The 26,704-nt window shown below is 45.4% G+C and overlaps 1 protein-coding gene across 1 annotated transcript in view; it reads right to left on the minus strand.

Moving 5' to 3' along the window:
- DENND2C (DENN domain containing 2C) overlaps nt 1–26,704 on the minus strand; it is a 463,255-nt gene that overhangs the window by 61,603 nt on the left and 374,948 nt on the right. Inside the window, exons 8-14 of the mRNA XM_069633399.1 lie at nt 18,690–18,877; nt 11,630–11,739; nt 10,115–10,184; nt 7,297–7,374; nt 4,868–5,008; nt 2,107–2,255; nt 743–920 (exon numbers count right to left, since the gene is read on the minus strand). Of these exons, the coding sequence (XP_069489500.1) occupies nt 743–920; nt 2,107–2,255; nt 4,868–5,008; nt 7,297–7,374; nt 10,115–10,184; nt 11,630–11,739; nt 18,690–18,877 (914 nt within the window). The remainder of the gene's footprint in view (nt 1–742; nt 921–2,106; nt 2,256–4,867; nt 5,009–7,296; nt 7,375–10,114; nt 10,185–11,629; nt 11,740–18,689; nt 18,878–26,704) is intronic.

Genomic DNA, 26,704 nt, shown 5'->3' on the forward strand with positions numbered 1-26,704 from the left:
AAAAAAGTATATATAAGGGGTGGGGGCGGTCGGGAATAGGTACAAAATAATAGGGGACGAGGGCTTGGGGGGGAACCCCCCCAAAACAAAAAAAAACTATTTTGATGCGTTAAAGTATACTCGGGAAATAAAAGCCACGGAATGTCACCCAACAATGAAATGACATGGAACCTTACAGAGGGAAATGCAGTGCCACAAACACTAAGTAGGTGTATGTTGTAAGTTGTATGTTTATGTTAGATCCACTGTACAGTAAAATCCCGGCTGTACTGCAGAATGACCCAAACACTGAAAGTAGCCCCATAGAAAGGAATGATATAGAAATGTCCCTTCTTTGTATTCAATGTGGACAACCTGACAGATAACACCAATAGCTGGTCTGAAAGTCCCAGCTCTATTCAGTATTTTTGCCATCATTTGGTAAAGCACATCATGTTGCCTACGCGGCTTCTTAACGCTTCCTACAGCAGTAAGGTGTTCATTAGTGAAGTTGCGCTGAATGGGACAGGAAAGAGAGCATGGCATTGGGAGGGTACGGGGCAGGGTCTGTCAGCGGGAAACAAGCTTGTTTTCAGAAAGATTGGCAGTTCAATCAAAGCGTAATTTGCAAACCACGGTCTCCAGATATTTTAACCACAAAGACTTTTCCCATTGCGTCGAGCCCTCCCGTTGCGTCGAGCCCTCCCATTGCGTCGAGCCCTTATAGCACTCCCATCCCTTGATGTGAACATGTCAGTCTCACCTCCTCGATGGGCAGATCGTCGAGCAGGGATAAGGAACAGGAAAGGATTCCGATGAGGAAGGGCGTGGGCGAGCAGACGATGTCGATCATGGAGGCGGGCAGCACGGGGATGTAGGTGTGCTGCCAAGTGAAGGGGTAAAGCATGGCAACCACTGCATGGCCACATTTTGACAGCGTGCTGGAGAAAAAGAAAACGTGCAGCTACATTTTCAATAAATTAGGGATCATATAGCAGTGACAATACATATACTAGTAATAACAACAACACAAGGCCTTTATATGGCACAGCGAGGGTGGCCATTGCTTCTGCTGTCCAGAATTCAATCCATGCCACGTGTCCCTTGTCCTAAAGAAAAACAAACAACTTAGAAGTCTTTTTTGCCAGATTGTTTCCTGCCAGGGGGGCCTCTGTTGGCGCTGGCCAATCTGCTAACAAATTGAAATGATAAAAGGGCCTGGGTTGCGGCAGGCTAGTATCTATATGAAATATATGTGTGCCCATCATATCGCCTCTCTGGCTATAAAATGACCACCACAGGGCATCAGAAGGGCGAGGGTAGGAGCAGCCATATTTTAGGGCTGCTCTGAAGGCCTATTGGCGTGGATAATCCTTGCGGCCATCAGGCAGATATTGACTACAGTGAACAATGTGTGACATAGTTACTATGTGCATGGAGTGAGTCAAATAAACATCCTTTGGCATATCCTTTGTATGGCGGCAGACATTTCAAAATTGTCAAGCGAAAACGAATGCACCTGCCCTGGCGCCCTCCAATGCCTGCAAAGGCGTTACGTTAGATGCACACCTTGGTGTCAGATGTGTGAACAAGCTCAGTGCGGTGTCCCGACAACGAGGTCTAATGGTGTACAGTGCACCCAGGCCTCCTAGCCCACCCCCCAACCTGACCGCAGTGCCCGAGAGTTCCCATGGGTGCAGGGGAGTGATGCTAGCCATTTACAGAGCAGCGTGCTAGGTCACCCAAGTTTGAACACACTTGTGGGTACGCATTGTGAGATGCGAGCAGTCCTCTTAGGACATGATATCCTTTCTTGGGAAGGAAGACTTGCACAGGGCATCTGCAGCTTTTCTGCGGAAAGACCCTCCTTTCTCCATGGTCACACCGCTGCTGGGCTCTATTGTGGGAATAAAGGCCTGTGACGGACCAGTTTGAAAGCTGCTATCCTCCCTTGCTGGTTAGCAGCCATGGTCCACGATCAACGCTACGTGTTGGTTAGGAATTGGAAAGCATTACCGAATAATGTGAGTATCGATTATATTGGCGACAGAGGGTTCACCGATAAATCGCCATTTGGCATGCGACTTAGAATACAGCAATCAGATACCACCCGCCCCCGTTCATTACCTAAGATTATCGGCGACGAAGATGACCCTCCTTTCCAAGAGCAAGGACGCAAAGACCCCGATGAGGTGGCCCACGCTCAGGCACTTGAACAGGCATTCGAAGTCGACGTGTTCAAGGCGAGAGTCTGTGGGTCTGCACAGCTCTATCACCTGCATGGGAGAGAGGGCAAGAGAGGAAACATGCTTTATAAATGCATTCCCATCATTAGATATGATCAATGTAAACATTTTGCATTCAGTTACGGTGCTGAAATCTAGGGGCACGGTGCTGCTTTAAGGGCTACTCTCAGGGCTTGACGGAACACTTCAAAATCACATACTCCAAAGAAGGGTCCCAAAGTAAGCCTGTAGTGTTCATGTACGTCCTCAACCATCCTTAAAACTCATACATTTCATCCAACACGTCATCTTTCAGTAAAACTTTGTAGCAGCCCAAATTAGGCATAACATTATATCCATTTATTTTTTAGGATACCAACTGACTCCCATTCCGATTCGTTTTCTGTTTGCGGTCGCAACCTACAAAATGGCGGCTTCCACCCATATCGTTCTAAGGGATTGCGCCAACTATAGGGAGTCTGTAACATTTGTATTGAGGTTGGAAGACCAATCAAGTTTATATACATTGGCAACTTATATAAGCAAATGGCACTAGACTTCGAAGGAACAGAAGGACTTTGCCAGTGACCATTTATTGGCACTTGTACTCATTTAGATTCATATCGTACACTTTTACACTGGCACTTCCTTTGGTTCGCTTAATCATGTCAACAGAAACTATGAACTCTGGCTGAGTTCTATTTGAACCTGGACTTGTAATATGATCTATATTCTTGAGGTTGGTTTTCCAAAACATATGGAGGTAATAATACACAATGAGGTTTTGTCAAAAACGTTGTTTTCAAGGTAATGTATGTACAGTTTTATGCATCTCGTTTTATCTGAAAATACACTGCCCCCGAATTCAATAATTATTTTATTTGTAGTAGCAAAGGTTGTGGCTTTTGATGATGATATGGAAAAGGGGCCAGGCTTTAGGAAACATATTGGAATATGGCCCTGCGTTTAGCTTTGAAATGACTTGATTTCCATCCATTCACCTTCCTCTTACTTTCCCCTCCATACATGAGGCCCTGGGGCTGCTGTTGACAGCGTGTGGCGCCTTCAAAATTAAAAATAAATCCATTGTAAAACAGGTTGGGGATATAGCATGTATTATTGGTCTAGGCTACCCTTTGGGTATTGTATGTGATGCACTCTTTTAAGTACCTGGGATTAAATGGAACAATACCCCTGGGGTATTTGGGTCTCTGTTTTAGGAATATTATCCAGATAGAAATGAGTCCTTGTCCCGTAGCTCGTAGGCAGTCTTCTGCTAAGCCCAGTGAGGCCAGAAGCTACATTATCTTTCACGAGCCAAGCGTCTTGAAAGAGCACGATTGTAAAGGCTATTGAGAAATAAACTCATTCCCAGTCGTGTGAGTATCTTCTCAATCCAGAGATAGCCACGACATGGTAGAGATTCAAAAGGTATCCCCCTAGCATGATGCCATAAAGGTAATGTCATTGTGTAGGCCCCCGACTCAGGTGCACACCTACTGAAGTTCATTATCCGGTCCGATTGTACAGTGAGCGAAGCACTCTCGACTGGGATCTCGTGTCAGTCTTCGGGTAACTTGTATGAAACCCGACTCACCCTTTCAACCTTCGGAGGTTGCTAAATTAAGTTCTCCCTTTCAACCTTCTGAGGTTGCTAAATTAAGTTCTAACAGTATTATCATTATTATGCATAAGAACACCTAAGATAAGCACAACTTGCTACCACAACACTATGGGCCTCATTACACGGTAGGCGATTACCGGCACCGGTAAGGGCACCAGTGCCGGTAATCCCCTACCGCCCTACTACGAGGTCCCTCAGCGTGTCCCGTCCTTAAGGAAGGGACCCGCTGAGGGACTACAGAGCAAATAACGGTACCGCTAACAGCGTTACCTTTATTAGCTCTTTCTCCATTCCCATTGAGCCCTATGGGGGCTCGAATGGGAATGGGGAATGGCAATTGGCATGGGGACATACCGGGTCCTCAAGGGTCTGAATGACCCGGTAAGTCCCTTACCGCCTACCGGACCCAGAAGGCGGTAGGGGGTAGCCATGGCACTAATTGCGCCATGGTTACCTCCTACCGTGTAATGAGGCCCTATGACTTTGAATACCAACTTCCTCAGAACACACTAGATTTAGGCCGAACATTCAACGCATCAGCAGAACAGGTACTTCATTTCCCTCGCCCCGAGTTCAGTACATAGCGTTATGCCTGTATCAATCAGTCTTTGCATGGCCACCAAAAGGTTTACTCAAACTGAGGGATGAAATAGATTTTGGCCAATCAAATTGCTTGGAATGTATAACTAATCATGAGATGGAATGTCCCATGCTCATTCTATCCTGTGCAGTCTACTAACTGGGGTAGAATAGGCAAATGCAAGGTGGGATGCCCTTGCATTCCGCAATCCCCTCTGCCCACTCCTTCTCAATGTATGATATCTGCGGCACGGCATAGTGTGGGCCTGGCGTATGTGATAGTTCAAAGATCAGCTAAAGTTAGAGAAGGTTAAAGAAGATCAAAGCACATCTTTGTGACTTAAATCTCAAGGGTGCGAGAGGGTCAGGCCTAGCCAGCTAATTGGGTGGCGATGGCGGAAGACCTTTTACAATGCCTAATATGGGCTCAGCATACATGTACACAAGCATGTATACTGACCTCATTCCCGGATCCTGGCAGGAAGCTCTTCACAGTGATTGTGCGCCCGGGAGCAGGAAAAGGAGCCTCCATGACACTGCGCATGAAAGGAGAGACGAGCGCTGGAGACATTTCCCGCCTTTTCTCCACCTCATCCAATATCTGCGTGAGGAAAACAGCAAAGAACCACTGGTTAAAACATGGATGTGTGGAAGCAGTGTCAGAGAAGGTGAGAGAAGAAATAAAACGATGCATCTGTTAGGACCGAATTCCTTCTTTGGGGTCCTCTTGTACCATTTTGTGGGACCGCTGAACTTTTTCTTTTACCCTGTGTCTTTAACATTACTTTTGTGAACATTGGGACTTGTACTGAAGCCTCATTATCAGTGCATGCCTTTTTCAGCTGCTGTCCTATGGTAGCCCGCTTGGAACTAGGACAGGGGTACTGTTTAAGTACCCCCCTTTGGTCCCAGGATGATTCTAGGGAGTCGGCTGTTGGCAGCTGCATTTAGTTTTGACTTCACCAGGGGTGCAGGCCTTTTTACTGCAGTAGTGGCCAGTGCACCCATATGGTAGCCTTGTTGGTACTGATGCATTTTTGTAAGACCTACTGCAAGCAGTTTTGTTTTGGGCAAGCCTTTTGTCTGTGTGCCCAAAACGCCAGTTGTGCTAATGACGGCTCACTCTGATCTCACTCCTGCACTTTCTAATGCTAATGTGATGTAAACTGACTTAACCTGGATTTCTACCCCAGCCAAGCGCACTACACATCCTGCGTCAGTGGACTTGAGTGTTTGGACGTTTTTAGAGCCAGCCTAATTGGCTGGCCACCAAATCCTTTGTGTGTCTTACTGGTGCATGATTGAAGGGAATGTGTGTTTCTTTATATGGGGGAAGGGGGGATGGCGAGGGGGGCTGTTCATTCCTTTGATCCTTACCTGAATCGCAGGAGGATTGCCATGAAGATGGGCTACTGCACCTAAGGACCTGGCTCCATTGTCCCTTCTCCCAGATTCTTATTTGGCTGCTGGAATACCTTGCTGTGCTTTTTTGCATTCCCCCATAACCCCCTCCCTGCACCCCCACGCCCCAGTTCACTTTGCGGCCTGATCGGCTCTCCATTACGAGCTCCCTATCTGACGAATCCTCCTAAACCAACACCCCCCAGCCCCACACCACCGTGCAAGGCAGGGAGCCTCCCTGGACAGGAAGTGTGGTGGCGTCTTTGGCGGTTGTGGGACAGTTGTTTGTTGGCTGGCTCTGTTTTCTTGACTCTTCAGCTGCCCGGGCCCCCTTGGTCTGGCACCCCTGTATTTCTGGTCTCATCTCTGTTGTTGCTGCTGCTTCTGTCTGGAGAGGGGACATGGAGTTCTCTTTCCAAGCCTTGGCTTTTGTGGGCCCTGATCATGAGTAATGTGGGTTGTCTGTGCGTAGGCATTCCTTTCTCGCTATAGCCCTAAGCATATTAGTGTACTGAATGTACCTACAAGTCACAGATTTAGCTTAGCAGCAGGAAGAGTCTACTCCACGGACCTTTATGGTGTCTACGTATCGTGTTCTAGTGCATCTAATAAAGTACTTACCTTTGTGTGATGTAGGTATAGCCCTATAATACAGAGTGCATATTTAGTGTCCTGTTTTGTGTTATCTATTAAGGCACAGTGTACATGTCTGCCAGACCTGTTCCCTCTGTCATTGCTACCCAAAGAGGGGTTGCTCTGTCGTTTTCTAGGGGAATCCTGACTTAACTTTAGGACAGGTGGTTCACAGCAGTGTTGGGGAAACATCTCCCAAACAGCTTCCAAAAAGCAATTATAAGTATGTATTTTCTTGCAAATACACAGTTACCGACACAGTGCAGACACCGTCACTGAATTCATTCGGCTGCCTCTTAGGCACAGGGATTGGGGTGTGAATTAGCTAATAAACACGATCACATGAAGAAGTGTTTTCTGTTTACATGTACGGGACGAATCATGTGAGTACATGCACCGTTTGAAAGTGTCCACGTTTGTGCTGAGCTTAACACGGATTGCTTGCATGTTTCATAGGTGCGTCTATTTGTAGTGGGTGAAGGAATAGATATAGTGTTCTGAGAAGAGGCATGTCGTTTGGTCAAGTGGGCACACCGTAATTAGACCCTTCCCCTCCTGTGTCATTAAGCATGAGATGACCTCACAATCTCTCTCTTCTTGTACCCATCAATGTGGTCACAAACAGAGGAGCCATCCAGCGATTTAATGTGAGGAGCAGAGAAATGTTTTCCAGTGCAATGGCCAAAGGTTCCAAGGCTGGGATGACTACAGTCAATGCTACTGGGAAATGACGGATTTCCTTCAAGGTCGCGTCACACCTACGCGATACGGTACTATTCACCTCCAAGGCCAAGCCAGAATTGATAGATAAGTTCTACCAGACGCCACAAGTTGCCCAGGAGATTTCCCACTCACCTTCGAAAAGAGGTTGAAGCAGCCCAGTCGGCTCACAATGCAGTACACCTCTGGTAACCGCTTCCCTTTACCTTGCGGCTAAACAAAATGAAACGAGAACACATGCATTTATAACAGGTCTTTTCAAAAAGAAACAAGAAAACTGTGTCTATGAGTGACATTGACAAATGCAAAGCAATGCTTGTCAAAGCCATCAGCTTGCCATTACTTCACTTAGCAGAACCAATAGGTAGCAACCCATGGCCAAAGAGTAAAGCTCGCTACTACTGAAGGCAACTCTAGTATTCTAAATTATGTCGCCTTAATCCAAATATTTAATGTCATCTTGCTAAAAGAGGATTTGTGGATTTTGTGCATTTTAGAGGAGTTATTTAGTCGATAGCGGGAGCCACTGGTTTCATAACAATCGTACAGGACCACAAGTTGACGCAAACCGGTATGAGGATGAGATGAGGGAAACGGAGATTGCTGCAGTCTTTTTTTAGGTTATCTCTGAAATGAATTGAACATGAAACCAAACTGCCGAAGTGGTGGCATTTGCAGTAGTGCCATTACTCGCTTTATTGCAGCCCACCAGCAAACTCATCGGGAGGGCTTAAGTCTACATGTTGTACTCAGGACTTTGCCAAATCTCCTGTGCCATCGCCACTGAGGCCTGCCACAGGCATCACCTGCCTGCCCGGAAAGCAACTCTGGTGAACTGTGTTGGGAAAACCTACCTTCGTCTGCCCGACGGTGCCACACTGTGAAAGTCACATGCCCTGCTACCAGCCCCGTAGCAACCGCTTTATGGCTCGGTAGTCAGATGACATTATTTGGGACAATGTAGCATTAAAAGGGTGACTTCTTGCTCTGACAAGCTGGCTGCGATTTAATCTATTGCACGAGGGTAGGAACTAGGTTTATAACTATACAGTTAGAAATCAAATCCCACCAAAATAAAAAGTTACATTCATTAATAGCATAGAAGGCATTTCAGAATCAAGCAGAGTAAAAGAGAAGTCCTGCATTTTTTCTTTAATGTGTCTCATCACAGGTCAGGGCAAAATGATGCCAGGGAAGAGAGAAGAGAAAGCTTTGCCAGGACATGTTACTGTCATTGTGTTGGGTTTTCAGGAGTACCCTGTAAAACATCTTCTAAAAAGCGTCTGAGGGATGGGATTGGAGAACCGCTTGCGTTCCAAAAGTGGTACGAGGCCTGCCTTAGCAGGGCAGGACAGCAGTGGGTGGGGGGAACTTTTAAGGTATTGCGGGAGCTGGAGGAGGCTTTGGGCCTGAATAATGTGTCACCCTTCCGCTACTTACAATTAAAGGGGGCTCTGACCGAGGACAGATGGGGGAGAATCTTAGGAGGGTGCTAAGGGATTTTCAAAAGTTCCTAACCTCGCAGAAGGGGTCTAAGGGTGTGATATCTAAACTGCAACTCTTGGCGGCCCCTGAGGGGACCCCGCCCGCGCGTGTGAAGTGGGGGCAATATCTAGGTGTGAATATAGATGATAGGAGGTGGGCCAGTATGTGCAGACAGACCAATCGATCAACTACTTTGCTCCAATATCGGCAGCAGGCCCTGAAACTGCTGCACAGATGGCACTACACCCCCCACCCACACACAGAGGATAGCACAGACGAGAGAGGGATAGGACCCACATTGTGGGAAACGTCATACTGAAAAGGGGGATTATGCACATATGTGGTGGAAATGTTCAATGGTACAGACATATTGGGGAGAAGTCCTGTGATGGATCAAGGGGTGGATGGGATCGGGAGGGTCCTCTCCCCATGGCTTATCCTCTTTGGTGTTAATGTGGATGGATACTACGGTGAGGCACAAGGCCACATGTTTCACGTTATGTTGGTGGTGGCAAGGTGCTGACTGGCTCAGAAGTGGAAAAGCCCGAGAATGCCGGGGGAGAACGATCGCCAAGGTCTGTGCAATATATGACATGGAGTATCTTACTCCAGGTCTAAGTACGGACGATCTGCTTGATGTGGCTGGGGAAAGACTACAGGTGGGGCCCTGTAACGAGATCCCTTGAAGGGGGAACTGTGCCTAAAAGGACATGTTGACAGTACTGAGTGATTGGGGAGGGGTGCATGCAAGACCATCGTTCTATCGTACATAGCGGAAATACCCTGAGCGTGGAGAGGAAGGGTTACAATTGCGTCTTGATCCTGGTGAAGTTAAAGAGGTGTGTCCCATGGTTTGGGTGAGGGTGGGGCAGGGAGAAAACTGTTAATTAAGGACTAGGCGTTATTGTTTGACTGACATTATATGTTGTATTAACCTAAATGCCAATAAAACTTGATTTTCAAAAATAAAAAAGCATCGCTATAACATTTTTCAAAATTCTAAATAATGTCACCCCAAAAAACAGGGGAAAGGGTTGTTTTGATTAAAAAAGCTATAGGCAACCGTGGAAAGTATGGGGTAGATGGCAGAATAGTACAGTGGCATAGCAAAGTACCGCCCTCCCATGAAATACCGCCCTCCCATGAAGGGCAAAGAGGGAAAAACAACGTTAAAGAGCAAGAGCAGATAGAAGACATAATTGAGAAAGTCATTTCTCAGAAGGAGTCTGGAACCGCTTGCAGGGTATTCTGCAGCTCGTCTTTACTACAAAACGCCTGGAATGCTGGCACCCAGTTTCCTACCCCTTAAATTCAAGAGGTAGCGTGATTGTCAGCTAACTTCTACATTTGGAAATGAATTCAGTTAGGTTGGGAGATTTGTGGGGGAGCTGTTCTCTTGCTTGGGTGATGCTTTCATGTGATAGAAAGTGAAGCAGACCCCATTCTACCGTATAACTGGGAGGCTCACCAAAAGTTTCTTGCAGTAGCCAAACCACCTGCTCCCATCTTCACCAGTCAGAACAAAGGAGAAGGTTTCACTAAAAAAAGAAATCAGATGCGTTGAAACCATTTGAAAAGAGCCAACAGATATTCATAAGATGCTCCTTTAACATTCTGTGCATTTTTTATGAAGTGTAACAGGTCTTTGCAAATGAACAATATTCTATATCATTTGATTGCTGGCTAAGAACCATGACACGTTTTTGTAATGATTTCCCCTGTTCTGCAATGCACCAGTGTTACACACTGCCTTTTACTTTTACAATAAACATGCGCCCTTAATTTAAATAGCCCCATTTGGTAGCTCTCTTTACTCAATACAGACCTCTATTGATCACTGGAGAAATAACTACAGTGATATTTCAACTTGCTTGGGTTCATTTATATTGTACTCAGTAGTCTTACAGGATTGTGACACGGCACGGGATGGAATCGGAACATGATGTGGCAATACTGGCCCTCACAATATGCTAGGTTCGCCCAATAATGGTATTTGCCATATGTTGTGACGAGGCAGCAGTATAATCCGAATTCACCCTTTTCTTCCTCAATGAAATACAAATATCTGCCCTGTGGCATTAGCTTGCACAGGTGCATTTCACTAGACAGAACCAGCACTCATACTGACTTTTAGAAAGAACAGCTTCATGCCGTCACAAATCTCTGCCTCAGAAATACTCAATATATGGGTGCCATTCAAGTAAAACACTGTGCGGTCGGGTAGGCCGCTGGTAGTACCGGCGGCCTACCGGCAACCTCGGCTTACCGTTTCGCCGCCTGTTATCCCGGTATTATCGGGATATTACGGGCCGTGGCGGAACAGTAAGTTCCCATTGCCAAGGAGTCCCAGAGGACTCCATGGGATGGGAACCACTGAAGCACCGCCACCACTGTTAACGGTGCCGTTGCTTCAGGGAATTGTCTGCCGGTAGTGGCCTGAACTACCTGCAGGTCAGGCCTGCCGATAGTTTGCTGCCCCTACTGGAAGGCTCGAAGTATGCCGCTCAGGAAAAGGTGATGGTACACTTTGTTACCGGCACCTTATTTCTGGACTGGCATATTCGTAACGAAGCATTAAACTGGTAGGAGCTGCAGTGGTAGACATCTTCCTGTGGCTTGGATGTCTTAGTACAATGTCCACAATGCAATCAAATTAGAAACGGAAATTGTCCCAGCGACTAGGCAGTAGGAACAACAGTTTGCACCCTGACCGCAGAGTAGAGATGTCTCAATGATGGGTGTAATCCTCCAGCGATGGTAACAATGATGCCATTCAACCCAGCAGTAGCTATGGATGGGCCCGGACCACAGCGGAGATCTGATAGGTTCCTTACTGTTTGCACAATGCTTTCACAATGGCTTAAAATCTTACTAGTTTGATAAACCCTCTGAGTTCTGGATTTACTTCTTTGGCTTTTGGCTCCAGGAGATATGGATTATGTGTGTGCTCTGGACTGTTCATCCACAGTCCCCTAACATTTACCTTTTAAGGTCAGACGTCGGAGCCCAGTCGTTCGAGTCGGGGAAGCAGAATCGAGGAATTACTTTCAGTCGTTCCTCCGTGTCCCTGGACTGCCTCAAAGGTTGTTCAGACTGTAACGATAAAGAAACTATTTAATGTGAGCTCTAATACAAACATATTTTTGCAATGTTAACATACACAGCAGAGAAAGGAAAGGAAAATGTGAAAAGCTGGATTTGCAAAGCTGCAAACTATTTGATCAAATCTGAACAAAGGCCAGCAGTTTATGTGTGTGTGTCAGACCTTGTGCTATGCTAATACCTTATCAGAAGGAAAGAAAAGGCATATGTAGTGTATGACTGAATAATAGTGCAAGGTGTTGCTGCTGGGTTTGAAATAAGAATAATGACAATAACATAATTAATTACAGTTATAACATGTCTGAAACGTTTTGCTAATAATCACATCTATCTTAATACCAATAATATTAGCAGTAGTGGTATTGTTATCATTAGCATTGCTATTCAGATTTATATAATAATTTGTATTAGTGTTAGTATACATACACATATAGTTATTAATGAAGAGTGAGGATGTTGCCGTTATGATTAGCATTATCATTAAAACTAACGTTCACAATAAGAACTCATTTTCTATTTCTAGAGATTATGATTGTAATCATATCATCAATAATGGGATCATGTGTATAATTAGTTATTATATCATATTAATTATAACATCATCATCAGAAGAAGAATGTTATTCGTATTCCTATTAGTATTTGTATTAATGGTATTGTAATTATTACATTGTGATATACAGAGACTGAGTTCTTAGTTATGTACCCAGTCCAGAACTCAACAGTGCATATTGAAGGTATACTGCTATTCATATAAAAGGCTCAGGGTGTTTGTCCAGGTTCTGACGCCTGCGCACAGCCTGGCTCCTCAAAGGACATCTGCAGCTCCAACCCCTTTGAACATCAGAGGGCATGGAGAGGAGGAGTCGAGCACCTTGCTGACAGTACAGCATGAATGGGCTATGGAGAAAGGATACCAATAGGAAAAGGGAGGCGTTTGACAGCACACCCACATACACAGCCGACTGTTGCAGCGCTGTTGACTCAGACCCACCACTGTTGCGGGCAGGGGACTGGCTAGGAGGACTCGACCACAACAACAGGCCAAATCCTGCTAGATCTTTGTACATTATGCTATGAGCAATGGTATATGTTAAGACGGATTTCTGAACTCTGTCCTGGCGGCGAAGAATTCAGAAGGCCAACCTAATTACTTGGAACAGGGTAACCTCTGGACAAGCCAAACCAATCAGGGTAGCGATCGCGGCGGTCAAGACTAGGTCTCAAGAGGGGTGAGGGTGACTGAAAGCCCGCAATGAGCACACAAAGTAAGGACACTCACAAATTACTCCAAACAGGTGTTATATTAAAAATATGTACACATTTATACCAAAGGCCTTTGCAACAATGACCGTAGCGAGAAATCACAATAAAACTCTAGTAAACCAACACATACCAAACCAATACAATATATATACAAATACAAACGAGTCTAAAGCGTTAGATGCACGAAATGTGTAGTCCACCTAGAAGGGGAGTAAAACAGGCAGTGCGAAAAAATGATTAGACCCAGGCCGCCTTCAGAGGCACCTAACTAAAAGGAAGTCCAAGCCCTACGAAGAGTGGAGCCTTGTGCTCAAAAGTACCTGCACATGCTGGTGCCAACGGGCAAAAAGGGGAGTCTCTTCGAGGGAATCAGGCAGTTCAGTTTGGTGCACAAATGAAGAAGGACAGAGTTCAGCGACTCAAGCGCAGCCTCCACTGTGGGCAGAAGCAGAGCGCGAGTACGGAAAGGCGTGCTGTTTTGACACAGCGGGGAAAAGCTATGGGCTCCTGCAGGAGGGCGACCAGTTCCTAGCTATGCTACTCACCGGTCCCCGATGCAAGCAGACCCAGGCTTCTCCGCGTCAGTTTCAGTGCTGGCAGGTTCAGGGGAGCAGGGGACGTCTCGTCGTCGTGTAGATTCTGCAGCAGCAGAGTTGAGTTAAAGATGTCCCAAACGAAGTGAACCCGCACAGTTTGTTACCACAGCAGGGCAACGGGGCGGCCGTGTGTATCTCAGCCAAATGTACACTACTCACTTGAGACCTGGGAATGCCAAGTGTACGAATCGTGTGAGAGTGACAAGGACTCGAAATACAACACAACCTGGCGGCGGTTACAGAGCAAGACTCCTGGGTAGGCTGGTCAGTCTGCTGGATGGCCCAGAGAGACTTCCGAAGGCTTACGTGCAGGAGATGGTGAAGATGCCGAGAATAGCTGTCCCCGCTATTCCAAGGGTCGAAGTACCAGTACAGGCCTTCTGGTTCGATCAGAGGTAGGAAGGGTTTCACAAAGTGACAGCAGTGCAGAGGAGCAGTCCTTCAGCGGGTCACCAGCGATTCCTCGGTTCAGCCTCGTGGTTGCAGGATACTTGGCTCCTGTATTCCTTTGTTCGTGAGAACTCAGGAGATCGACCTGGTAGTGGCGTTTCCAGCCCCCTCTTCTCCACGGTTCCCTTTGCGCCAAAACGGAGGGGACCCAATGGGAGATCCGCTCATAAAACACTCACACCATACGTGGACCTATCACGGACCACGGTGGTCCCAGGCATTCACACCACACTAGACATCCCAGCCCACATCCTGGAGGCACACACAAGGCCTGTAGAAGCCTCCGAAAGCATCTGTTTCGCGGGAAAGTACATGCCCAAATAAGGAAGGCCCCGGGTCGGCTCGACCTGGGGAAGGTGAAGGGGGCAAGACGGTCAGCGGACAGGACAAAGGAGCCTCGTGGTCTGGCCATTTTGGGAGCCAGGCCACCATTTTGGGCTAAGCGTGAGAATCGTGCTTAAAACGCCAAAAGGAGCTCAAAAACACAAGAAACGATCGCTGCCACCATTCCCGTCCGTGATTCACTTGCACCGATCAGTTACAACCCAAACAGAGTATCTAGGGCCTGTAGAAGGCTAGAGACCCAAGAGAGCAGTAACTTAGCTTACAGTGCCCTCTTGTGTCATGTTGCACGAAAGCTTCAACATGATAAAGAAACTACGGAAAACAGCGTTTCCCGGTACTGACTGTTTTAAGGGCATGTCAGTTTCCCCGTAAGAATGGAGCGAAAGCCCAGAGGAGTCCGGCAGAAGGCTGCACTTCTCTGGCAAAGTCTAGATCAGGGTGAAAACAACAGCAAAAAGTTTAGGGGTTGCCACATGGAAGGAAAATTACCCACAATTAAGAAATCTTTCCTAACAGTATACTACACATCAGAGTCTCCCTTCATTAGAGGGTCGATGGGGAGGTGCAGGGTAACACCCTATCACTCGTATCATACTGAAGACATCACCTGATCCGACAAAGGATGGGCAGGAGGAAATATCTAGCCAGGCATGAAAAGGACCACTCTGCCCTTTTACCCACCCAGCATTTGTGGATTTCTTTTTGTTTTCCAATCGGCCCATTCAGTGCTGCTTGATGTTAACATGCATCCTTTGCCCGTTCGAAGTACAACGAAGTGTTAATTCCTCCTGCAATGTACGCTTGCAAGGGGTATTTTCAAAGAATTCCTATGGAACCTGCCTGATTTTATCAGGTGCTAAAAACAGAGAGATTCCATAGAAATCCTATGCATTAACACCTTTTGAAAATGTGATGTTGCCGTTAATGCATTTTGTTTTGGCAGGTGGAGCAGGTGGAAATGATACTTTTGTCAATTTTGTTCCGTGCCCCTAATCCACCCACCAAACAACGTAGTGTGTTATTATAGGTGCAAAACCAGGTGTAAACAGATAATGCCAAGTTTTTACACTTGTTCAACACCCAAACTCCGTTTCATTCACCTTAAAATTCACATAATAATGAACAGTTTTTTATATATGACTCTTTGTGAAAGGAATTGTCTTTAGCAGGTAATAAAAGTTAACGTGTTACCAAACTTAATGCTGTCTATTTTACAGAGCATGGAAGAATGAGAGGCTGACCGGCGCTGCTGCCATATATCACACTAGGTTTTGCCCCGAGTCGGCCAGTCTGTAATAGCGAGTTGGTATCCACCACCTCCAGATCGTGTCAGGTAGAGGCTTCCATTGGTGGATTAGCATAACAGCTGTTCCAATCTTCCTAACACCCATTTTCGCATCAGTTTTAGGATGATTCAATGGAGTTTGCGAGACGTCTTTGCCAAGGTCCACACCAAGTGTTCAGAAGTGAAATATTCTGTATACGCGTGTCAGTGTTAGTAGTCGCCCCTTGCCAGAGAAGCTAGTGCAAGGTTCATGCGAGTGCGGCTGAACAACGGCAACCAGCAGACTATTGGAAAGTTATGGCTTTTTACAGAATGTGAATGATCTTCCTGGGTATCTAGTCATTCCATCGAATGGTAGTTCATCTAACAGCACTCCATAGAATTGTATGGAACGAAAAGCCTTAGCATCAAAAGACTCTTTCGTTGACTATAATTCGATGGTATTATCGAAATGAGTAATATTTGTTTTTTTGCAGTAGGGTTACATTAGGGTTAGGTTGCGGCTAGGGTTAGATTAAAGGTAACATTAGTGTTAGGGTTAGGGGTATGGTTGGAGGTGTGGGCTTGGGTGTTGGGGTGGCTGGAGGGGGGACCCCCCAATATTAAAAAAAGAACATTAAAACGTTACAAGGAGCTGGCCAGTGCCGAAATTTAAGAACTGGAGAGCTCCATGCGACGTTTTAATGTAAAAGTGCATTTCCATTGAAACCAGTCCATTTATATTTTTGATGGAAAAGCCCTTTTACATGTAATACGTAGCCTGTCGATGCATTGGTAGACGATGCTTTGGTTTAGATGCTGTCGCATTTCAATGCTACAGTTTCAATGTAAAGACCATAAACCATCTTCCCCTTGCACCACATAGGAGAGGCATCCAAGGGGTGGTGGCCTACACGGATAGGCCCCAATTGACCAACGAACTAGGGGGAGAATGCGAGAGGCACTCTCGGGCCTCCTTGCCCACTGTTTCCAATGCTTTTCTACTGCGCCAAATCACCACTGTAGTAGTTTCAGAGCACCTGATCCTGGTCCATGGCATATTATGCCCTGCCGGGGCTGCTCAGACCGAAGTCTGCTTAGGGGAGTAGTGATCAAACCAGAGGAACGCAAGCGGGGAGAGTGGGAAGAGAAGAAGGATGCTTGGGAAATTGTGTAAAGGGAAGAGATTTGTGTATGGATGGATGTGTGCCACTCTGTTTTATATGGATTGTCTTTTGGAGAAGGTTAGATCATATATATATGTGTTGAGATAGCATAAGCAATTTGGTCCCAAGGCAGTTTTGGAAAGATAGGAATTAACTATTGATTCATTTTGGATGTTTGAGGGACCCGAGAATGTGCTCGAGCAACCCTGCTAGTGGTGTCGGGTTAATAGACGCGCTGCATCCATTTACATTTCTGCACATTTTTCCCATATGATACTTCTTAATGCAGAGGCCTAGGCCAAGAGTGGAGTGACCAAAGCTGCAAGGTGGTTTTCTGGAGGAGGAGAGAGCAAGAGAAGGCAAGGGATTTTGAAAAAGAAAATAGAATAAACTGAAACCATACATTCCGCTGTTTGTGTGCCCTTGAGTAATAGCAGAAGTTGTTTTAAATCTTGCTTCCCACAAAATTAGTTTTTTTGATGGGGGTGGCTGGATTTATGTCTTGTAACAATTCTTCATGTTGCTTGACTGTGCTTCCGGATTATCATTGCATTTCATCTGCGTGGTTTTTCTTCTCTTTCTTTCGTTTGTATCCTGTTGTTAAATGCCATCATCACTACTTTTGTACCAACTCATTACGTTTTGTAAAGCGCCTTGATGCAAGGTGCTATAGAAATCGAATACAAATATAAATGCAAGGTGTAGTAGGGCCTGACTGCAACGTCACAATGGTCATGCAAGAGACACAGGCGCAGGCCCTCGATCCATACCTAAGTGTCGGGGTATGTAATGGCCCACTGGCCTCATGGGGATGGAAGGGAGGCCTTAGCCACATGGAGGTCGTGAGGGCATGAGCGTAGAAGGGGCCGTCACTGAACATGGCAAAACGTGAGTCCAGATTTCCTCCTGCTTGCAGTAATGGCATCGATGCCAGGTGCACGTATTGCATCGAGACAAACTTCACAGATGTGATTGGTGCCTCAAATGAAGGTTTGGGCTGGATTCTGACTTGCCTCTTGGTGTTATGCTGAACACTAATAATTTGTTTTTGGTTTAATAAATTGCAGATCTCCTTGTAATAACTATTAAGAATGATTTGTCATTTTCAAATGATAAGAGACAATGGGGCTCATCAGGAGTTGGGCTGAGCGTTGAAATGCGGCGGAATACTATTACCGCCGCATTACTGCTCCGCCCAATCCAGAATTTGGGCGAACCTCGGAGCATTCACCTCCAGCTTTCAGCTAGAGGTCAATGCGCTGACTTTCTGCCACTTTCTGGCGCAAATACCAGCACGGTAATTGTGCCAAAAATGCCCCACTGAGTCCTACGGACTCTAAACAAATGGGGACTTACTCTACCACTGCAACTTGTGATCCTGCGCTAATAGCGCCGGGCGAATTTGCGGTAACACTATTTGCGCTGGGCAGTATTAAGGCAGATTTACCACTGAGAAACCACCCAACTCGTGATGAGGCCCAATGTGGCTTTGATATATTGTCTATTTAATGCATATGTGTAACAATGAATGAGGTAATGTTCCAATTGTGTTCACAAAGGTATTATTGTATTGCAAAACCCCGCGGCAAAAAATGCAGTATTTTCTACAGTTGCACAAAGTCCAATTAAGAAATAGAATTACAAATACATCACAAATGCTGAAACTCATATTAAAGAAAATATGATTTCAAACATTGACATGGTTGCTCCTTCTGCTGTTTCTGAAGGCCTTCAATATTAATAAAGCGTATGTTATGGAATCTCAGGAGTTGACTGTGTCCTTGTACCCAGAGCGGGTATTGTAGGAGGAAGGTTAGCGTTAGTGAATTCGCCATGAGTGGCTGTAAGTGCCTACCTTAGTTGGGTACTGCTGCGTGATATGCGGGACGTAGCTACTGTCTGCGGGTTTCTTCAGCAGCGACACCACAACAAACAATTCAAACAACTGCTGCTCCTGCAGCTCAATCAGGTCCCGCTCCAGGGTCTGGTAGTGCGGGTTCCTTTTCAACGAGGACTGTACATGTGCCGAGCGTTTGTTGGGCTCTGTGGGAGAAACAATGGACATGTCATTGACAATGAGGAAAATATAGATGATTCTCAAATCTTCCCTGTTCACCGGTATTAGGAACACATTGCCATTCCACCATCAGATTGTCACAGTGGGAACTAATATTGAAGAAATACTGGTATTGGGTAAGTTTGCAAGTACTTGTTTCTTGCATGCTTCTCATGCATCCTAGCTGTTAGGGAGAATTCTCAGAAATGTGCTAATTCCCTTCTACCTTAGAGACCCCCAGCTCTTTTGCTGGACTTTAAGACTTTTAATTTCTATCCTGGAGAGAGTGAGACCTTTTTCCTACCCTCTCGTGTATTTTTCTTTGATTTAAACACTGGCCCTCTTTACGGGTCCAGCGGAAACAGTGCCGGTAAAGCCGGCAGGTAGCTGCCGGACCCGCGATGATTCACCGCCACCTGACTTGCCGGGATTACCGGGGCATTACAGCCTCGGCGGAGTTGTTAATGGTGCCGGTGCACCCGTGAAAGTCTGTGGGTGGGTGCTGTTACACCCGCCAAGTCTGACCCTGGTGGGCGGAACGGCACCCGCCCGCAGACTCGTAGTTTGCTGGTCCGGAAACAATGGTGCGGGTAAGCTTACGGTGCGGGTAAGCTTACTGGCACCATTGTTTCCGGACCGGCAAACCCGTAATGAGGGCCACTGTGTTTCATTTGGTTTTGGAGTCTGAAAAACTCCATAGGCATCATCTTTACATTGTGACATACAGCACCTTCAGCGCAGTGGCACAGGGAAGTCTTTCAGATTTCCCAACGGTTTAAATACCTTCTCTTGGATAAACTACTGTTTCCAAGAGCAGTGAAGTGAAATTGACTTTACTTACCTTTTGCAACTTTGTAGACCCAGCACACACTATCTTCCATTGAGTGCTGGAGGGGTTACTTAGTATTCCCTTTGTCTACTTTCTCATGTAACATGTTTATGTTACCCTTTCTACAATTAATGGCTGGTGGCAGTGGTTTACTTTTTCCTACCATTGTGTGTTTTTACCGCAGACTGAATCCTCAGCTGCAGTATTACACCCAGGGGTTCCCATTTTGTCAAAATGGCCCGTCTTCTTTTTTCAGCAATTCTTGTTGTAAAGTTCCTTCTTGAGATTTACTCTGCGCACCAAACCAGGGTTGGTCCATTTGTTCATTTTTTCTTTGGCGGGGTTCACTGCTGAAGCCCGCCTCTGGCTCCAGCGTGCCTGACAGGACAGGAAGCAAGTGAGGTGCCCGAAATCCCCTATGCTTAGTCTCCTTGGTTACAGGGATGCACCCAAAGGTGATTGGCTGGCTGGCCATCTTTGGAGGACAGCCACCCTGCTGTGTGAGTGACAGCTAGGCTGCGAATGAATGGGAAAGACTTGCATAAAAGGCAAGGTCTTTTGCAAGGAAGGCAGAGTCGACCACTGGATGAAGGAATCCTAAGAAGCACTTGGAAGAGAAGCTTGCTGCAACTCCTGGACCGTTGGTTTGCCTGGTGAAGCCTTGCTGCAGTGCCTAAGCTCTGAATTCGCCTCGACTAGAGAAGCCCTGCAAAGGACGACTTCTCCCCTTGGGTTGGTGGGACCAATCGACCCCAAGACGAACTCAACTGGAAACCTTCTCTTTACTGGCTGTACTTCCACTTCTACTACAAGAACCGAGTGCCAGGGGACAGGAACACCAGAATCGAGTGCATCGTTTTTAAACCGGATCCAGGCTCCAGGAAGATTCTCCAGACTCCCTCGAAGCAGGGCTGACCAAGCCGGAGCCACCTGAACAGAGTGCTGGACCCCAGAAGCAAGGAAAGCCCACAAGGTGTCCAACAACTGTGGTGGTGCTATTTGCGAGAAGCTGAAACCATGAGGTGCCGCTCATCTGAACTTTACCCATTACTGCCACCGACCTTCGAATTGTAGTGCAGGTGTCCCCAGAGGTCCTGCCTCTTGTCCCCAGGACTGAGGCCCAGAAACAACAGGATCTGCAGGAACTACAACAGGAACAGAAGCCAGCTGCAACCATTTCTTCAGACCTAAGATATTGTGAACTAATGGGTACTCAGCTCTTGTTGTGTAGCTTGCTTGGTCTCATTTGAGACTTGCATTTGCTGCCTTTCAGAGTTGCTACAGCTTTGCCTTTCACAAGCTTCCTAGCTTGTGGCCCAACAGTGATTTCTTTTTCAACAAGCTCTCTAAAACATTACATACATAGGCTGTCCAGGCTCCCTGTAGACTCTTCTAACCTCTCAATTTATGTTTAACTGTCCCTCCAAAAGTCATACATACCTTACTTGTATAGCTGGGAAAAGGTTAATCTACAGTGCATTGGGGGATTCAAAAGTGCTTACCTGTTTGAGAAACTTGTCAACCATTGTTTCCTTCCCTAACCGTTTCCTTGTTGCCACATCTTCAGTATTACCATTTAAGTGATATATAAAGGTCCACAGTGTCCTAGCTATTGACATCACCTCAGGGTGTAGGAAATCTGTGAGCCATCCCAAAAGGGTATCTTCTTACTTTATTGAACTGAAGGAGTGTATTTTGAAGTGTATTTTTATTGTTGCCAATTGCTCACTTCTAAAGAAGGCTCATTCTAAAACTGACTGTTAAATTAATGAATAATTATTTAATCAAGAAACCTTGAGTATAAGTGCTATTTGGATACTTGTCACTGTGAATGTTGCAACCCTACACCTGAGATAAGCCTGGCTGCTCAGTCACTCTACCAACTTGTGTAGTACAGACTTATACCAAAGGTTGGGTTACCCATTGCCAAGAGGACAAGGCCGGTGCAGTCTCCCACAGGGTACTGCATACAATCTTGCCTAACACTGGCCCTCTCCTCTGTCTTGACTCAAAAACAGCTTTACTGGTATTGGTGTGATTCTCAGATTATCAGTTCCATCAATTAGGTTTTCCCTAGTTAATGTCAGTAAAAAAAGCAAAACTATTTACATTAGTAGATTTGGTTACAAGGAATAAATATTATCTTCAACTGTACCAAATATGTTGTAATCTGCGCTGGTATTTTCCTACTGCATGCCAAGTGTTTCTTCATAGGTACCAGAACACCACCATCCTTAGCAGAGCCAATGGATACTATTTCTCCAACTTGCTATGCTGCGTTTCCAGAATGAAAGGCCGGGCATCTGCTGTGTAAATGAGGGTCTGATCCAGTATCATTTCCAACACAATATTTGTATCATTGTGTCTGAAAATATGACTGGTGGCCACTATTCCCCGGGGATATCATACATGTCTGAATCCACGTCCTGAGCAATGAGCGTGTACATCTTGCATGACAGTAGGGCATGTTATGTCTCAGCCTGCTGTTCTCCACACAGCAGCTGTCTGGAAAAAGGCCTTCCACTAGCATGTACGGTCAGACCTGTTGACAGACCCAGTGGTTAAATTCCGCTTAGATTTACAGCATACGTACATTGACAACCTATTGGTAAAATGTACATTCACTTAATTCTAGTGGTGATTATTTGAATATAATAATAATAATTTGTTATTTATGGGGTGCCTTTTCCAAAGCATTTTTATGTGCAGTATGAAGCAACCGAAATTGGTAACCATTTAATGGCCTGTGAAGGATCATAGACTGAGTTGTCCTTGCCATGATTCAAACTTGCTGATCACAAACAGATCTCAGCAGCGAACGCTTAACCAGATGAGCTATATTACCAGCTAACAGTCCTCAATGATCTAGAGAACCTGATCCGATGCTACTGATAAGTCAACAAGCCCGACCCTACAAGCTAAAGCATGGATCATTTCCAGATAACTATTATGGAGAAAGCAGCAGCTGTGGCCTGGAAAAAGTTTAGCCTTTCATAGCACAGCTAAGAAAAGCTATAATGTAATTGTAATTAGGGGAAATAGACTACCTAACAGAGGAGAAGAAGCACTCTGACCATAATGATCAACAGTGATGTCGCATTAGGAAGCATTAAAGACAATTCACATTTTCATTGAATTCAGACTGTGGTCCTTTCTACTGAATGAATCATGAGAGCTCAGACTCCACAGCTGTCTCAGGAGCTCTTGTGAACCAAACATCTTACTTGTGAGGCTGGAGGTGTTATTTCATAGCTCTGTGTGAGCTCCAAGGTACTGGGTGTACCGTGACACTTGCCAAGAGGTCTAAGTCAGTAGAATCTTGATCTACTGTGGGAGGAAGTACACCTGTCACTACATGACCTATATTTAGGAGGTTTTATGCCACAGAAGGTCAGGATTTACGCTTCGGTCCCCAGGATTCATTGTTTGAATTCCCAGATTTTCAGGTTAGACTGGATTAATCAGCAATTTAGTAGCGCTCAAGTGAGTATTTCCGGTCCTTGTTCCAGTAAATATTTACCTGATGCTTGGGCTGGAGACCTATCCTGCCCTCTTAATCTATTCTGGTAACTCCCATAAAAAAGCATCTGGTTTTGCAATCCCTGGGCTGCAGAAGAGATCAAAGTGGGAAAAATGCAAGCTGTTGTGCAATCACACAGAACAATTGTATTCTACTCAGGCAGATTCCTGCGTACAGAATACCGGCCCGCCTGACACCCTGTAGCAAACCTATGGGAACCAAGAGCCTTTGGAACATACCATCCGCATACTCAGACAAAGGCAAACCTACTACACACAAACACACTAGCTATCTATTTCATTTTGCTCTACCATTCCACCTCCAAATCCCAAACAGGCAAAGTTGCTGGGGGGGAGAGGAGTCTTTGACACACACATCTCCTTGCCCTCTTTTACATATGCCTGTTTCCGTCTGATCCACCAGTTTCTTGGCTCCCTGGCCGAGACACCAGAATCAAAAGAAGTGATCTCTTAGGACCTCGCAAACAGCCGGTTCTGAGACAAGGAAACATATGACATAGTGTTCCTTACCCCTTCTGCCTTTTGTCATTCCGCTTCAAATCCGAGCCCCCACCATCCCTCCCTCCGGCACCTTGTAGCCACAGATGTATATGTGGGTATCTGGTCATATTTTCGAATACATATTTTCGAAAAACACCATTATGTCGAAAACATTTTGCTGAAAATGTTTGTTTCAAATATATTTTTTTTATTTTATTTGGTTGTTTTTAGTTTGGTAAGTAAAACAAAGTGTTAAAAAAACAGGGGTTTGGGGGGAACCCCCCCATTTTAAACATAAAATTAAAAAAAAACATTTTAAAAAAATGTTTCGGCAAAATTGCGTTGACATAATGGCATTCGAAAATACGCCATTCGAAAATATGCCATTCGAAAATATCACTATAAACCGTATATGTGCATTTAGTGCAGTGCTAAACATCCAATAAAATATAACACAACTAAAGACGTCAACTGTCACCTTCTGCTCCCCTGTTGCAGCAGCAATTTCCTCCCCCTAATCTCGTGTGTCCTCTATTGAATTCTTTGTGTAAACTTAGACAACCAATGTAAAGCACTCTGGCCATGCAGATGTGGCCTGTGGGCTGGACAATCCTTAAATCAGTGAATGCCTCAAGCAATGTCTAATACCCTCGGTTCTCGACTAGGGGAGCACGCCACTTCGATTTCACGATGTCAGAAGTTTTTATTTTGTAGGACAAACATCATGGAACTCAACAAAGGTGCTTAACATCATTAAAAACAGCATAGTCATTGTGATGATACAAATGAACAGGCATAAAATTCTGTACAAACATCATGGTGAACAATTGATACTGAAAGAAGGGGGAAAGAAGAAAAGAAGGGGTTCATAAAGGATAAGCACACAACAAATAACACAGATTCCATAAGAACACGTTAGCCATAAGTTTCAAGGAAACATCCCCATAGATCTAAGAATGTGTCAGTGTCTCCCGATTGCTTATGAATTGCCCTCTGCCACTTCGATTACAAGGATGTGGGCGCCGCTGTAGCGTATTGACTGTGCTGTGCCAACGTGCTCAGTGGGATCAGCAGTAAAGGAGATACTTCCATGGCAGGTTCCATTTACTAACAGGCAAGGGCTCGGTAATGGACCTGTGGGAGCATCACACGACGCAGTAATATTGCAGCAAATATGTCTTTGTGCAGATGGGCCAGAGGAAGTAAGTTAGGAAAGCTTCCGGTGCACAATGAGCCTCCAAATAGGAGAGCCCAACTGTCAAAGTTGTTGAAACCTTATTCTCCATTTTCTGCCCAGCTGCACTGGAGAAGCGGTTGCTCCCTGCAAAGAATCCTGCAACCCTGTATCGATATAAGCAGCATCGATATATTGATAAACATGATGAAATGAACACATAGTGCCAGATTCTCAAAAAGCAGCGCAAATAAAAGAGAAGCGCAGAGAATGAGCGACGCTTTCCGAAAGGATAGCTTAGGGGCAACGTGACGCGCAGCAACACAGGTTCGATCCCTGGGTCTGCGCTTAGAGACCTCTGGGTATTAAGTGTGTTATAATTAACCTATCAAATCAAAAGGCAGAGGTCGCCTTATTCACAAAGGTGACCAGAGCATTTTTGGAGGAGCTGGACTGTAGCGCAAAGATGCACTGTCCAGCCCCCTTGCATACATTATGTATGACATGCTCCCAGCAACCATGCGGTTGCTGGGAGCGCATTTCACTGCGATGAGAAGCTAAATGGCACGTCTCATTGAAATAACAGAAATAAAAGAATGCCCGTCCCCTAATCAGACAGCCAGTGGTTTAACCCACAGCTGCTACACCTTAAAGGAAAATCACCAGAGGGTCAGAAATGATCCTCTCATGATTAGCGCCTGTTCCAAAGGGCACAGGGGGATGTTCATCGTTTCCGTGCATTTTAAAGTACATCCCAGTAGTGAATTCTGCAGGTGCTTTAAAATGTCCAGAAACACCCCCTCATTTGCGCAAATGCAAAAACGGGGAGAAAGGGCATCTGAATGAGCGCATGCACTCAGGCGCCCTTTGTGAATTGGGCTTCTCCTTGTTTGGACACAATGAGGAGGTGCGCTAGCCCATCTATCTCATCACCTCCACCCCCCAAAAAGGTTTCGAGAATCTGGCCCCATACTCTACAAGTTCATTAATTAACTTCCCGACAGGCATGCAATCGACAGAGGCAATGGATCATTTCATGAATGTTAATTCACCTGACATATTGATACGCAATTCCATTCTCTTCTATTTCATTTTTAAACTAGGTAAATATGTCTTCTGTTGGAAGAGCTTTGCGTGTATTTGTAGCAAATATGATCTCACCAGTTGGTATTTGGACAGTGGGACACCTCAAAAGAAAACTGCAAAATGTATACATATATAAAACCATACAGTACTGATGATCCCTAATAAGGGTGAAACCAGCTATGTAGTTGTCCTGATAGCCTTGCAAAATGTCTGTCTTGGGTTGATTAAGCTATGTATAAAATAGCACTGCCCTCTTAGACAAAGACAATTTCCTGGAGAAACGCTCTGCATTTGGGCTAATTTGCATAACCACAATGACTTGATGTTGTGGCTCAGAACTGGAGGTGAACTTCCAGTGATGGCTATTAGGAGCGCTATGGAGTGTGTGAATTGGCTCATATGGATTTTCTTATTATATATATATATATATATATATATACACACACTGAACAGAAATGCTGCCAAAAGAAGACGGACTGCACTCCAAGGGCAGGAGATGCTGAAAAATTACAAGAGTCAGAGTGGAAATAACACAGAGGCTTTGGGCCTGATTCACAGAAGTGTTTTATAATGGTGCAGTCTCATAGGAATACACTCTGTGCTGTGAATCAGGCCCACGGTACAACTCAAAATAATACTGATTCTGTATATATATATATATATATATATATTTTTTATATATATATATATTTCATTTGTTGGTAG

The sequence above is a fragment of the Ambystoma mexicanum genome, chromosome 13, assembly GCF_040938575.1.
Source record: "Ambystoma mexicanum isolate Mex_15411 chromosome 13, UKY_AmexF1_1, whole genome shotgun sequence".
Lineage (NCBI taxonomy): Eukaryota > Metazoa > Chordata > Amphibia > Caudata > Ambystomatidae > Ambystoma > Ambystoma mexicanum.